Source organism: Xyrauchen texanus, chromosome 36 (assembly GCF_025860055.1).
Source record: "Xyrauchen texanus isolate HMW12.3.18 chromosome 36, RBS_HiC_50CHRs, whole genome shotgun sequence".
NCBI lineage: Eukaryota > Metazoa > Chordata > Actinopteri > Cypriniformes > Catostomidae > Xyrauchen > Xyrauchen texanus.
Genome location: NC_068311.1, coordinates 2782503 through 2797509, shown reverse-complemented (window position 1 = coordinate 2797509; position 15007 = coordinate 2782503). Strand labels below are relative to the sequence as shown.

The 15007-nt window shown below is 37.6% G+C and overlaps 1 protein-coding gene across 2 annotated transcripts; it reads right to left on the bottom strand.

Moving 5' to 3' along the window:
* Window positions 1-2865: 2865 nt before the first annotated feature.
* On the bottom strand, window positions 2866-14746 carry LOC127629581 (butyrophilin subfamily 1 member A1). 2 transcript variants are annotated; one of them, XM_052106681.1, is made up of 8 exons: window positions 14679-14746; window positions 14339-14416; window positions 12831-12874; window positions 10585-10905; window positions 8192-8488; window positions 6152-6277; window positions 4105-4136; window positions 2866-3999 (listed from the first exon to the last, which is right to left on the bottom strand). In XM_052106681.1, exons 2-7 carry the CDS (start codon window positions 14359-14361, stop codon window positions 4105-4107), a joined length of 843 nt encoding a protein of 280 aa, XP_051962641.1. In that variant the 5' UTR covers window positions 14362-14416; window positions 14679-14746; the 3' UTR covers window positions 2866-3999. The 2 variants fall into 2 exon arrangements, with proteins under 2 accessions (XP_051962641.1, XP_051962640.1); XM_052106680.1 differs by having other exon boundaries at window positions 4109-4136.
* Window positions 14747-15007: the final 261 nt, after the last annotated feature.

Sequence of the window (15007 nt, the reverse complement as noted above, 5' to 3'; positions counted from 1 at the left end):
GACACTGTGAATAAGGTCATGAAAACCATACAACAACCAACAAAGCAGGGCTGTAATCTCTCTACAGCATAAATGATCTTAATAGCAACAACTTAATTATTATAATAAATAAAGACTTCCTTGCTGAAAAAATAAACTATCAAAAACAGCTAAAACCAGTCAGCTGGTTGGATTTAGATGGTCTCCCAACCTGACCAGCTGAAAAGTGTTCAAAAACACCTCAAAACCAGTTAAAACCAGCCAACATGTGAAGGATGGTTTTAGCTATTTTGTTTGGATGAATGGTTCAGCAGGGATAGAAATGCAAAACGCATTTCGCAAATAATTCCCACAACTCAACTGTATTGAACAACTTGTGGAGTTAGCAACAAACATCTTGTGTGAACAGTTAAGCTTGATCTCACTATATCCATATGCATTCAATTAAATGGTTAAAATAACTGAACTAATCTTTGAGAGGTGAAAATTAACCGTAGGGGTTCCTAAATTCGGAGTGCCACAGCACTCGTTTCACGAAAAAAGGCGGGAAAAACAATGACATAGCAATCTGAGGTAAACCTTAAGCTTATGAAAAGTAAAAGTTTATTTTAATGTTCGAAAATGTTACATATAAGGATTTATGATGTGAAAGTTTATCAGAAAATATATATATATTTTTTAAGATTATTATCAAAATAATCTGTAGGCTATATGTTGTATATTCTATAGTATCAGAACATTTAAGTGTCCCACTTTACGCATATTCACCCTAATAACATACATCAAATACAATATACATACAATGTAATCACTTTAAAGGGTTCTGTAGCCGTAAATCACAGGTAAACTTCTCTTTATCAAAGGCTCTACAGCAAGACAGTCCACTGTCGGCCATTTTTGGGACTCGGGAGGCTATTTCCAGTAATGCCAGTGTAGCTCCTTTCTACTTGAATGGGAAAAGACCGATATCCCCAAAACGGTTGGTCAATATTACGATCAAAGAGCATTTTTCAGTTAGTGAATTGATTGACAGGTGGTCTGAATCAAAAAGGGGATTGGCTCTTTTACCTGTAAGGCGGGACTTCCTTTCTACATCCGTTGACCGTTCCAATTTCTCCCATTCATTTAAATAGAAGTGGCCCGTCTCTGCTAAAAAGTCGCTGTGTGCTAATTAGCTAACTTCAGCTAATGAAGGAATTCGAGCTCCCTCTTTTGGTCAAAACTAACAAGAGTCAAAAAGTGAGAGACTTTGCTAGTGAAAACACATTGATATGTATAAATTATATTGTCAACATAATAATGTGAGGGAAAATAACTGAATTTAATAATTTCTTAAAGGAATATCCCAGGTTCAATACAAGTTAAGCATTCCTGGCATGGTGGTTATACCGCAAACAAATGATTTAAAGATTAAAATGTATAATTTTTTGAATGGGGCCAAATTTTGGAGGGTTTAAAGGCAGAAATGTTAAGCTCATAATTTTATTAAAGCCCTAACATTAATTTTTCTGTTAAAACTTGTGTATTATTTGAGCTATGAAGTTGCTTAAATCATTATTTTTTTCATTTGTTTAAGGTTTATACCAGAATCATACAAGTAGTTTATTGCGGTTTATTATAAAAGTGGATAACTTTACTCAGAAAAGGTATGTAAATTATTTTATCACACTAAAATCATGTTAAAACACATATTATTTACGTTTTGTGGCCATACCTTTGAAACAGTGAAACAGTGAAACATTTTAACGTTTACAGATTGGCCCCATTGACTTCCATTGTAAGTGTCTCACTAAGAAATAGATATACTGAAAAAATTCGATTGTGAGTGATATTTACTTAATTTGTATTGTTTTGCACATCGTTTTTCTAAGTTAATCTTAATGGTATAAAACCAAATAAAATGGACTTCACTTTATGACCTAATACCAGGGCTGGACTGGCAATCTGGCATACCGGGCATTTTCCCGGTGGGCCGGTGTACTTTGGGGCCGATCATGGGCGGACTGGTTGAAAAGTTAAGTAAAAATGTACTTGTTTTATTTACCAGTGAAATGTACTCAATAAGCACATAAATATGACTAGGTATTCTACTTTAGGATTAATACATGATGACACATTTTAAAAATAACAATCATACATAATATTTACGAATAAGCTAGTGTATACATTTTTACGTTTGAATGTAGAATGTACTTAATATTTTCAAGTTCGCGCTTTAACATATTCAATGTGCAATATTATCCCAGTTATAGTGCACAGTCTTAAATTTTACTTGACTTTGAATGTTTAAAAATCCCAGATTTTCAATATGGTGTCAGACTTTTGTACCACACGGCACTCAGGGATGGATAACCGACTGGGCCAATGGGGCCAGTGCCCAGGGGCCCTTGACCAGGGCTGGATTGGTAATCTGGCATACCGGGCATTTTCCCGGTGGGCCGATGCGCTTTTGAGCCGAACAGGGGTGTATTGTCCATCGTGAGAACCGAGCGGGCCGGTGGTTCGGCTGCGAAACGTGCCGCGATAAGCAACAATGAGCCGCCGCGTGATGCATATGGACCACAAAACAGCACCACGATTTGCAGAAATGAACAACGAACATCAATTTGCCCCCCTCAGGTTGCCAAATGGTGGGCCACATCATTGGGCCAGTTGCCATGTAATATCCCAGGCCGATTTCTCTTCCCAGTCCAGCACTGCTCTTGACTGCCGGGGGGGCTAGGCTTTAAGGTTGCGTGGTCCAGTTTTGCGATCCCATCACAATGAAAACGAACCCCCACCACCACCCTTTTGGAGAGGGGCCCTTGGAGATATGGGCCTTTGCAAGTCATAATCTGTCCCTGACGTCACTAATGATGAAATCACACCACAATCAGAATTGTTTCTTTATTTCAGCTTCTTTTTGTGAAAACACAGAAATAAGTTATTCATAAATTACAGAGTAAACAAAAGGGACATTTTCGAGCAGTAAGAAAGCAAAGTGCATTAGACATTTCCATTAGGAAACAGATTTCATTTGAATAAGAAATGAAACATCCCAAAACGCTCACCCTGAGAACAATTATAACACAAAATAATCTAGAATGCTAAAGTAGCTGTTTGTATAAATGTCAGTACTTTGAGACGGTTTAAGAAAAGTAAAAGAGTCACTACTGTACACATAAACAGACCGATGCACCACATGCATATTTAGTATACAGCGGTGAGACATGAGGACAATGTACCAGCAAAAGAGTGTAATAAATCTGGCAGCATTTGTCGAGCAATTTCTGTTGGGAGTTTCTATTCACAGGAATACAGTTTTTGTGCTTTAGCTGAGAACAAGCTTTGAAAAATAAAGCATTAATAACTACACAATGAATTGGCTTCTAGAAGCAAATGAAGAGTCCCTTCAAAATGAACAGTGTCACTTTTACCGCTCCAACATGATACTCTAAAGTCAACAAAAACAACACTTTTAAAACCCATGTTGGTTACTTGAATAACCGTATCAACCGACCCTGCATTTGGAAAGGTTTTCAATTTAAACATTCCCTTTCTTTGGAACAAAGTGGCACAATTTGGCACATACAGCCTATATGTGCTGTATAATGTGGCGCATACATCGAGAGAACTGATCTGGAGAAGTTCAATCAATTTTTTCTTTGAAAGCACCGTTAAAAAAATCTGATTTGATCACATCCAACATATTGTACCCAGACAGTCTGTCACTTCTGCATGCTTTGGAAAATACCTGCTCTGCCAAATAAATAATTATGAAAAGGTGGGGACATTTGCACCAGCGTGTCCTTCAGTGTTCTCCGCAGGTGTCCGCTGGTAAAGGGCTGGTGCAATGGCCAGTTTTTTTAAAGTCACACAAACTGCCTCCTCGCTGCGGGTACAGCATGCCCCTCTTCCACCCGAGCTCTGGGTGGCGTTGTAGGCACCTCCGCATTGGCAGAATGACGGAAAATCAGTTCATTTGTTTCTCAACATTGAGTTGTCACATCTCAGCTGTTCTGAGGCTGCGAATGGCAGTCGCTGATTAGAAATACAGGAATGCCGTTGGTTATTCGTTGCGTCGACAAGACGCACTGTCACTTAATTTGATATATTAGGTGATATGAGAATATAGTAAGAAGATACCTACGCTAATGGGACTTCAAGCGCAGGATCCTCTGTAGAGAGAGAGAGAGATTAAAATATGGCGTCTACTGCCCGATTACACCTGGTATCAACATCAAAGATGGTTCATTCAAAGGTGGACAATGATACAATCATTCAAGGGTCGTTCGAACAATTCGGTGGCATTTCGGCTTTGAAACATCATTTTATAAGTATCTTTATGGTTGATCATTAATGGGACATGTTAACGTTTTTAAAAGTCATATCGGTCAAGCTAAACAACTTCAATAATTCAGACGTCCACCACCAGGTGGCATAATGCTGATTACCTCCTTTTCTTTAAAAAAAGCAAAAATGGAGGTTACAGTGTGGCAGTTACAATGGAAGTCAATGGGGCCAATTTTTAGAGGGTTTAAAGGCAGAAATGTGAAGCTTATCATTTGATAAAAGCACTTGCATCAATTCGTCTGTTAAAACAATGATTCTCCAGTAATTACTCAATTAAAGATCACAATATCATGACATTACAGGGTGGACAATAAATGAAGGGACACATAAAAAACGTTTATCAAGAAATTTAGAAATCCAGAGGCCTGGGTGGCTCGGCGAGTATTGAGTCGCGAGTTCGAATCAAGGGCGTGCTGAGTGACTCCAGCCAGGTCTCCTAAGCAACCAAATTGGCCCGGTTGCTAGGGAGGGTAGATTCAGGGCTGGATTGGTAATCTGGCATACCGGGCATTTTCCCGGTGGGCCGTCGCAGTTTGGGGCCGATCAGGGGCGGACTGGCCATTGGAAGAACCGGGCCGGACGCGAAATGGGCCAAATGGGCCGTGATAAGACGAAGGGGACAGCGTTATGCAGAAAAGGACAGCGCCTTTTCTTTGGACCTTTGGGACAGTTTCTATGCAAAATCCCAGGCCGATTTCTCTTCCCAGCAGAGCTGGACTGTTAATCTGGCATACCGGCATTTTCCTGGTGGGCCGACGCACACTGGGGCCGATCAGGGGCGAACTGGCCATCGGGAGAACCAAGCGGACCGGTAGTTCGGCCGCAAAACATGCCAAACTAAAATGAGCTGCCGCGTTATGCAGAACGGACCACAAAAGGTGCCGCGATAAGCAGAAAAGGACAGCGAAAACAACTTTTGGACCCCACCTCCCCCTCCCCTTAACAAACTTTGGGCCAGTTGCTATGTACAATCCCGGGCCGATTTCTCTTCCCTGTCCACCTCTGGGTAGAGTCACATGGGGTAACCTCCTCGTGGTCGCTATAATGTGGTTCTCACTCTCGGTGGGACGTGTGGTAAGTTGTGCGTGGATGCCGTGGAGAATAGCGTTAAGCCTCCGCACGTGCTAGGTCTCTGCGGTAACGCGCTCAACAAGCCACGTGATAAAATGCGTGGGTTGACGGTCTCAGACGCGGAGACAACTGAGATTCGTCCTCCGCCACCCGGCCTATTATTGGCCAAATTAAAACCATCGGCATACGGCATTCTAAGAACATGTCATATTTAATTGTCATTCCGTGTCGTTCTCACGTTAATGCTGAAAAAACGGCATTAATGAACGTTGCAGTTGTGAAAGCGGCACTTTGACGTCTGAGATCATTTTTAACAAGCCTATTAAAATTCAGGCAGAGACGTTGCAACGGGGTAGGAAAACCAGGGAATTGCTTGGGGCCCCAAGCTGGAAGGGGGCCCCCTGAAGGACGGCAGATTACATTGGACCACAGCAACGACAACATGGAACCCCCTTAAATTATTTGATGGTAAAAGACTCTGCAATGACATGTCCGGAGCTCCCCTAAAGGACCCCCCTCCATGCTACGAGCTTGCTGTCAAAAGTTTCAAAGTTTCAGAGCGGCAATTAAATGATGGACCATGAAGCGGATTTACCCGTCCGGGCTTATTAAAAAGAAACGAAAGGAAGAGGAAGAGGAAAAGGCCCTTTCTGTCTGGGAACCCCAGAGTCTCTAGAAACGCCCCTGCAATCAGGCTATAAATAAAGGCACCGAATTACAGGAATGACCCTCAAACCACCATTGGAGGCCACATCACATTTGTGCTTACCTGGTCTGGGACGTGGTCTCCTCTGATAGCACTTCATTAACACCAAACCAAGAATTAAACTCAGGACAAAAATCACCACGACAACAGTCGCAGCAATCACCCTAAGAGGAAATGAATCCGCTTGACCTACAAGAACACAACAGCTACAGTCATGAACATCCCATCAAAATGAACTTTTCCTGAAGATACACAATGAAAAGGAATGAAAGGAATAATTCATCCAAACGGACAATTCTGTCATTTTGTGCTCACAAAATCATGTCATTCCGCGTGTGCTGTTATTTATTTCAGTGGAATACAAAGTGGGAATTTTCTAATGTTTTTTTACACAGCTCATTTCCCATACAACAGCAGTTTAGGGGGGTTTCTGTGATGCATTGAATATTTTGGTAATTATCCGATTGTTTAGCATAGAGGTTTCGAATGTGATCTGAAATGGCAAAATATCTATAGAATATATTGAATATATATTTCAGCTACAATTGCAACTTAAGAGTTAAAATTTTACCTTAAAAACCTGGTATACAACACGTAATCTCTTATTAATTTTAAATTCAAATCAATGTATATATATATATATATATTATCTGTGTTATTCTACTCAATATTTATTGGGGTAATTGTATTGTGCAAATATTTTTATCTGTCCTATTTATTTGTGTTGTAACTCTCATTTATCTCTCATTTTTATGTATTTATTCAATTATTTTTTGTTTAAAAATGGGGAGGTGTGGGTTGATTTTATTTAGGATAAAATTTAACTCTCTCTCTGGGGGGGGTGGATGACGAGTGTTTGGAGCATATGGCCAGTGAAGGATATAGCTGCAGGCATTGCTCCAAATATGGAGTGGTGTTGGCGTAGTGGGCCAAAGCACATAACTGGTAATCAGAAGGTCGCTGGTTCGATCCCCACAGCCACCACCATTGTGTCCTTGAGTAAGGCACTTAACTCCAGGTTGTTCCGGGGGGATTGTCCCAGTAATAAGTGCACTGTAAGTCGCTTTGGATAAAAGCGTCTGCCAAATGCATAAATGTAAATGTAATGTAAAAAGGGGCGTGAAATCCAAATCACCATTAAAGATAAAGGGAGACCCTAACCTTGGTGCAACCGCCTTTTGAAGTAACCCCGCCCCCATTTGGAGGTCTCCGGCCTGCAGCTATACCTACTTGCATGGCCAGGTATATTTGTTAGCGTTGCTTGAGCGTAATATGCTCTGGCCACCAATGTTGAGGAAGGAGAGTACAGTAGGTACTGCTTTTAGTACTAAAAACAGGTCTCTCTTTTAGAGAAGCCTCGGTTTTATACTCGCCTTTATTTGCATATTTTGCAAATGTTTTTTGATTGTCACACCTGAAGTCATGAGTTTGAATCTAGGGTGTGCTGAGTGAGTCCAGCCAGGTCTCCTAAGCAACCAAATTGGCCCGGTTGCTAGGGAGGGTAGGGTCACATGGGGTAACCTCCTCGTGGTGGTGATTAGTGGTTCTCTCAATGGGGCGTGTGTTGAGTTGTGTGTGGATCGTGGAGAGTAGCATGAGCCTCCACATGCCGTGAGTCTCCGCGGTGTCATGCACAACGAGTCACGTGATCAGATGCGCGGATTGACGGTCTCAGAAGCGGAGACAACTGAGACTCATCCTCCGCCACCCGGATTGAGGTGAGTAACCGCGCCACCACGAGGACCTACTAAGTAGTGGGAATTGGGCATTCCAAATTGGGAGAAAAGGGGATACATAAAAAAATAAATAAGAAATAAATTACGGGACACCCTCTCTAGACTTGTTGATGGGGGGGGCAGCTTAAATACGGGACAGTTCCCATGTTGATTAGATAAGGGACATATCATTTTATCTTTAAATATGGGATGATCCCATATTTTACGGTATGAGAGTAATTTAATAGCAAAGAGCTGCGTGAAGATTAACCTCTTCCCCTCTTGTGTTCAACAAGAACAAACAAAAGAATAGACGGTGAGTAAATAATGACAGAGTTGTAATTTTTGGGTGAGTTATTCCTTGAAAGACACAATCGAACACACTTACATATGGTAATTGGATGGGAAACAATGCCTCCTATGGAACAGCTAACATTGGTGGGTTGGTCGCAGGAGTACGTGATGGTTTGGTTGATGGTCCATGTTTTGTAATGTGGATCTTTAGAACTCCCGTTGTTGATGATTTGTATCAGACTTTGATGAAGCTCCGGCCATTCCACCCTACTCTGAGGGTAACCCCCAGTCGACGAGCAGCTTAATTGACAGATCTTCCCACCAGTCGCAGAGCCATTGCGGTGGATACGTTCATCACATTCTGCCTTCACAGTGGGAACGCTGTACTCAGCTGTAAAAGGAGGGAACAGTGGAATACAGTGACATTTCTGAGGTCCGGAGAGTTCCCCCCCCCCACTCTTTTTCACTTCCACAAAAATATATTAAACCACGTCAGTAAAGATATCGCAAAGCCTTAGTCAGCAGAGAGTTTCCAACAAGAACATACACCCACAGATAGACATAAATACGCACATGAACTAACAGATGTGCATGCACATACGCACATGTAAATATATACATTAGGCATATATAATAATGACTATTTCACAGTCATTGGGGAATTCGTCTTGTAGATAATCATGCACTCACAACAGGGTTATGAACCCTTCAGAACTCAATAGAGAATAAATGGAATCTTGGTAGAAATTCTAAATTAGAATTCTAAATTAAATTTGAATTTAAGATTGAAATTCAGAGAAACTTCTCTCATTGTCGTTTTTTTCAGTGTGTTACCATGTTTATATATATTAACTTTCATATAATGAACCTTGGCGTAAGAAAGATTAATTTCTCTTAATGTTCTAATTTATTAAATATATCATATAATCAATACATTCAATATGTCAATATTTATTCTCATAAAGTTTTTTGAGAACAAGTATGTCTAATCAGATAAAACATATGACAATATTTTATATATATATATACACACATAAATATAATATTAAATCATAATATATATAAATATAAATAATATTAAATCATTATATATATATATATATATATATATATATATATATATATATATATATATATATATATATATATATATATATACATAATATTAAATCATAATATATATAAATATACATAATATTAAATCATAATATATATAAATATACATAATATTAAATCATAATATACATAAATATACATAATATTAAATCATAATATATATAAATATATATAATATTAAATCATAATATATATATAAATATCTATAATATTAAATCATTATATATATATATATATATATATATATATATATATATGAATATATATAATATTAAATCATAATATATATATAATGATTTAATATTATAGATATTTATATATATATATAATGATTTAATATTATAGATATTTATATATATATTATGATTTAATATTATATATATTTATATATATTATGATTTAATATTATGTATATATATATATATATATATATATATATATATATATATATATATATATATATAATGATTTAATATTATAGATATTTATATATATATTATGATTTAATATTATATATATTTATATATATTATGATTTAATATTATGTATATATATATATATATATATATATATATATATATATATATATAATGATTTAATATTATAGATATTTATATATATATTATGATTTAATATTATATATATTTATATATATTATGATTTAATATTATGTATATATATATATATATATAATATATATATATATATATATATATATATATATATATAATGATTTAATATTATAGATATTTATATATATATTATGATTTAATATTAGAGATATTTATATATATATTATGATTTAATATTATATATATTTATATATATTATGATTTAATATTATGTATATATATATATATATATATATATATATATATATATATATATATATATATATATATATATATATATATATAATGATTTAATATTATAGATATTTATATATATATTATGATTTAATATTATATATATTTATATATATTATGATTTAATATTATGTATATATATATATATATATATATATATATATATATATATATATATATATATATATATAATGATTTAATATTATAGATATTTATATATATATTATGATTTAATATTATGTATATTTATATATATATATATTATGATTTTAGAGAAAAAAATGTATTCAACATATTAGTGAATAAATATGCATAGTTATTAGTGAAAATAAATGAGGTAATTATGTCTATTCGTTATTCAACTAATGACATTTCTCTTGAAATTGATTGATTTGTAATTCAGTAAATTCCTCCTGTTCCAATTAAAATTCCACTCAACATTCGGCAATTCAGTTAAACTTCTAATTCATGAAAAAGAGCCAGTTCAAAAACTTGTTTGTCATACCTGTGACTTTGAGGTTGATGTCAAACGACTCTTTGTCTCCTGAGAAAAATATGATGCACGTGTATGATCCTTCATCTGAAACAGTGATGTTGCTCATCCTCATGCTGAGGTCCGTTTTGTTAACTTTGGTTCTGTTCAGGTACTCATGCGGCACATCAAGCTCAAACTGGACATCAAACCCATTGATGAAAGCATGTGTATGTTTTGTCTGTATGTACAAACGTGTAATATGGACGCCGGGTTTTCCTGGGCATCGTAATGTCACGCTTTGACCCAAAACGGCTGAGAAGTTCCTCACTGGAGACACTGTGCTGCCGTCACCTGGCCAAACAAACAACAATAAAACAGTTCAGATTTCAGAAGATGGTGATTAGTGTTGGGGCGGGAGTCACTAACAAAAAGTAGCGAGTCTCTGTAGCGTAACAGTAGTTCAACTAATTCCACAATAGTGTAGTTTTCCATTAACGAGGTAATAAAATATGTTGTTGGGCCAGAAGTTGTTGAGCATATGGGGGGGGGGTTGTTGTTGAACTTTTCTGCATATTGCAGCCCCGTTTTTTGGCACATTTCAGCTTATCGCCGTCCGTTCTGCCCCGTTACGCGGCCAGCCCATCGGGATAAGTCCCGGTTCTCCCTATGGCCAGTCCGCTCCTGCACTCACCTAAACCCCTCTCTCTCTCTCTCTCTCTCATGTAGCGCTGGGAAATTAGAATAATTTAAGTGAATCGGTTCATGTGAACGAATTGGTTCAAATAAACGATTCACTTACGATCATATTTAGCATTGGGAATTCTTTAGGTGAGTCAGTTCGTTCAGAAGGTTCATTTAAATGAACTCATTGAACGATTCACTGATTCACTTGAGCCCCGCTCAGCTTTAAAGGAACTTTGCCATCTTTTTTAAATGAAGTGAAATATTTCGTTAATTGCTGCTGTTTATCACTATATATATCATTATTATTTATTTATTCATTTAATTGACGTCCACATATGTGGACAGCGAGACTAAGTTGAGACATTTTAAATAATACCAAGCTATAGAAAGTCAGATTTTATTTTAATTCAAATTGTTTATGATGTTTTCATGAGTGTTTCATGTTACAGACATTACATCATTAATTAGCATAATTAATTCTGATTTAAAGTAACGTCCAGCATCGTCCAATCACTGTCAACCATGTTGAGTGATCCAAACATCATCTGCAGCCTGAAACTGAACTTATGATCAGATTTTAGGGGTGAACGCACTTGACTGCATAGAGACCTATAGGATGCTCCCTTGCTCCCTATTTAGTGAACGACTTAACCTCCAGTGTGCTGTCTGTCTGCACTGGTCTCAGAACTGTATGAAATGCACCTTATTTTCATCCTAACTCCATATAAAGCCTCTGAAAGCAACATTTTCAGCTTTTGGATGAACTTGTGATAATGTACAGTAAATATAGGAATGCATGTACTAATGTTAATGAACAGAACCATATTGTTAGCTACTTTTGGTTAGCAACTTGTAATGTAGCTAACTACTTTTTTTAAATAGTTTTAAAAGTTACAGTTTAAAAGTAACTTCCCAAACTGTGCATCATACAGCTACTCTTTGCGTTTGGTTGTATACTATAATAGTCCACTATTATACTATAGTGTAACAGCAACAATCCTCTGTAATCACAAATGTCTTAAGGCTTGATAAACAACATCAATATAAGGAGACCAAACTGCTGCATTATATTAGCATTATACACACACCATAAATGCTGTTGTTTCATTCAAACAATGCTAAAATGTTTCTATTGCGAGGGTTAGGATAACTGATGATTAGTAAGTTAGTTTCATTAGGGGTCATCCCGTATGACTTATATCAGTGGCACTAGAAGTTATTGTCTTACTGTCAGAGTTTTACTTCCTAGTTCTTATTCCATTTTTGGTTTGGAGGTGCATTCCCACCACCTACAACTTAACGTAAGACCTCCAGTCATGCATGTAAAACATTGCATTCGATTCGTTCGATTCCCACAAACTAAAAACGCGTGAATATAAACGTTGTATTTGATTCTCTACGTTTAAAAAGAACGATGACTGATGATGTCATCTTTTCTAATCCTCAGAAACAAAACGGTTGCGACACTAGAAATCCAATAAGTGATTATTTCTTGCCTGTTTTACTTATTGACCATTTATACCATATTTTTGCATTCATCATAAGAGTGGTCAAGGGGTCAAAAGTCAGAGGTCGTGTGAGGTCATTCTTACCAGGTGATGCGGTTAGCAGCACTGAGGTCATGACAAGTGGCAACCTGACAACACAAACACAACATAAAGCAAGAGTTAGACAATGCACAAACATATGCGTTCATAATCATGTGAATTAGCATACGAGTAGCTTATGCACAACTTGTCCATTGACATCAAGATTGTAGGTTAAAAGTGACATGAACGTAAAAGATTTACGTTTTAAATGGTCCTGTGATGACAGATGTTGAAAAGTAGAAACTTTGAGCACGTTGCATGCATGATATATACTTTAAAATGGTTTTAGATTGACAGGGCTGGACTGGGAAGAGAAATCGGCCTGGGAATTTACCTAGAGACTGGCCCAAAAGTTGTTGAGCGGGGGGGTGGGGATGGGGGCAATGGGGCTTTTCTGCATATCGCTGCCCACTTAGGCATATAGCGACCCATTCTGCATAACATGGCGGCTCATTTCATCCCAATGGCCCGCCCGGGTCTTCCGATAGCCAGTCCGCTACCCGATCGGCCCCAAAGTGCGTCGGCCCACCGGGAAAATGCCCGGTATGCCCGATTACCAGTCCAGCCCTGCCGCAAGACATGTCACATCTCCAAAAGTATTTCTTGTCAATTATCCACAATAAACACAGCCTTATGAATTCCCCATGACTCACATCACAGTGATTTAATGGGAAACGGCAGCTTCAAAACTGCAACATCAGACCACCTCATCACAAAACAACACACTACTTATTGTCGAATTCTTGACCTGAAGTCTTAATGGCAACTTGGAGGCAAACCGAACAAATTCCACTTCCTCTATCAGTATTTTAAGGGTTTAAATGGGTTTGCTGGAGTAGACATCATGTGTTGCATTTGCGTCAATTGATTATGCGGTTTTGTTTTCTTCTTATTCATGGATAATGAGGATGTAGCATTATTAAACAGCAACGCAAGCAACGTCAACAAAGCTAAATGTTGAAGTGAAACGTGAGCGCCGTTGTAGCCATTTGTGCCATTAGTTGGACGGAAATCCTTCACAGTCAAGACAGTTCTGTCCACAGCCATGAAAGCACCTGTTCAAGGGGATAGTTCACCCCAAAATCTAAAATCCTGTCATTATTGACTCAAGCTCACGCTGTTCCAATCACAAGTTTTGCTCCGTTAGATACAAATGGAACTATCGGGAACAACATTTCACTGATCTTACCAACAGGAGCTCACAGTCAAAACAAAACTACAATAAATGAGCACAACAAAAGCACAAGCAGGAAGAAAAAGACAGAGCTTCAATGATTTCCTGGAGCTCTTGGGCTGTCATTCTACACAGAGCTAAACGTATAAATAAAGCTTGAGATTTATCACACATAAGATTAGCATTGCTCTTGTAGTTCCCTCCTGATAAATGAGATATGTGACCCATCAATGACTGACACACATGTTCTCTCACACACAGATGCTCATATCTGTGATAGAGCAGAATCAGTGCCGTGTTAAAGTCATGCGGACTGTTGAACAGCAGTAATACTTACAGAGAGAAGACTGGACCCTTCATGTCTTCATCAGTGCTTCATGAGTCCTGGCTCTCAAACAGGAAAATCACACTTACACTGGGAAAATAGAGGGGAACAAAAGTGACATCATCAGCCGTCATATCGATACCGAGAGAGAGGGAATTCCCAAAAGGCACGCCTTTACACTGCACCGCTCAACCGACCGACTGTAAATGAACCTAAACTGCTCAGCTAAAGAGAAGCGTAATGGACTAAGCTAACTAGTGTGAGTAAACTAGATGGCTAAACTGCTTTGGAACAGGACACATCTGGAACTGAAATGGTGTTTCAGGAGAAAGCCAAAAATTAGAGTCCTTACCAAAGCTTCAGATGTTTCCCCTCTGGCTCAGTGCAGTCGAAATGAAATCATGTGTATGCTCAGTTTCTTTATCTGACACACACACACACACACACAGAGAGAGAGAGAGAGAGAGAGAGAGAGAGAGAATGAGGAAGTGTTTTTACTAACTGTGTAAACTCATATTTCAGAGCACACATGCACCATTGCTGAAGGTTCTGCTCGGGTTCTGCTCGGGGGATTCGGGTTACCGAATCACTTTCTAAAGGGTTTTCTGTGTCTGTGAGATCCAGAAGGGTTAATACAACTTCAATGCATTAGACATTTCTGTAATGCATCAGTGCATGTGA

Bases quoted from the DNA above. Each gene is read 5' to 3' on its own strand.
- LOC127629581 (XM_052106680.1), bottom strand. From the start codon at position 14,361: ATGAAGGGTCCAGTCTTCTCTCT. The intron at 6,278-8,191 runs GTAAGTGTGTTC...GTGTTCTTGTAG, and splicing joins TTCCCATCCAATTACCATAT to GTCAAGCGGATTCATTTCCT. The intron at 4,000-4,108 runs GTAGGTATCTTC...ATTTCTAATCAG, and splicing joins GCGCTTGAAGTCCCATTAGC to CGACTGCCATTCGCAGCCTC.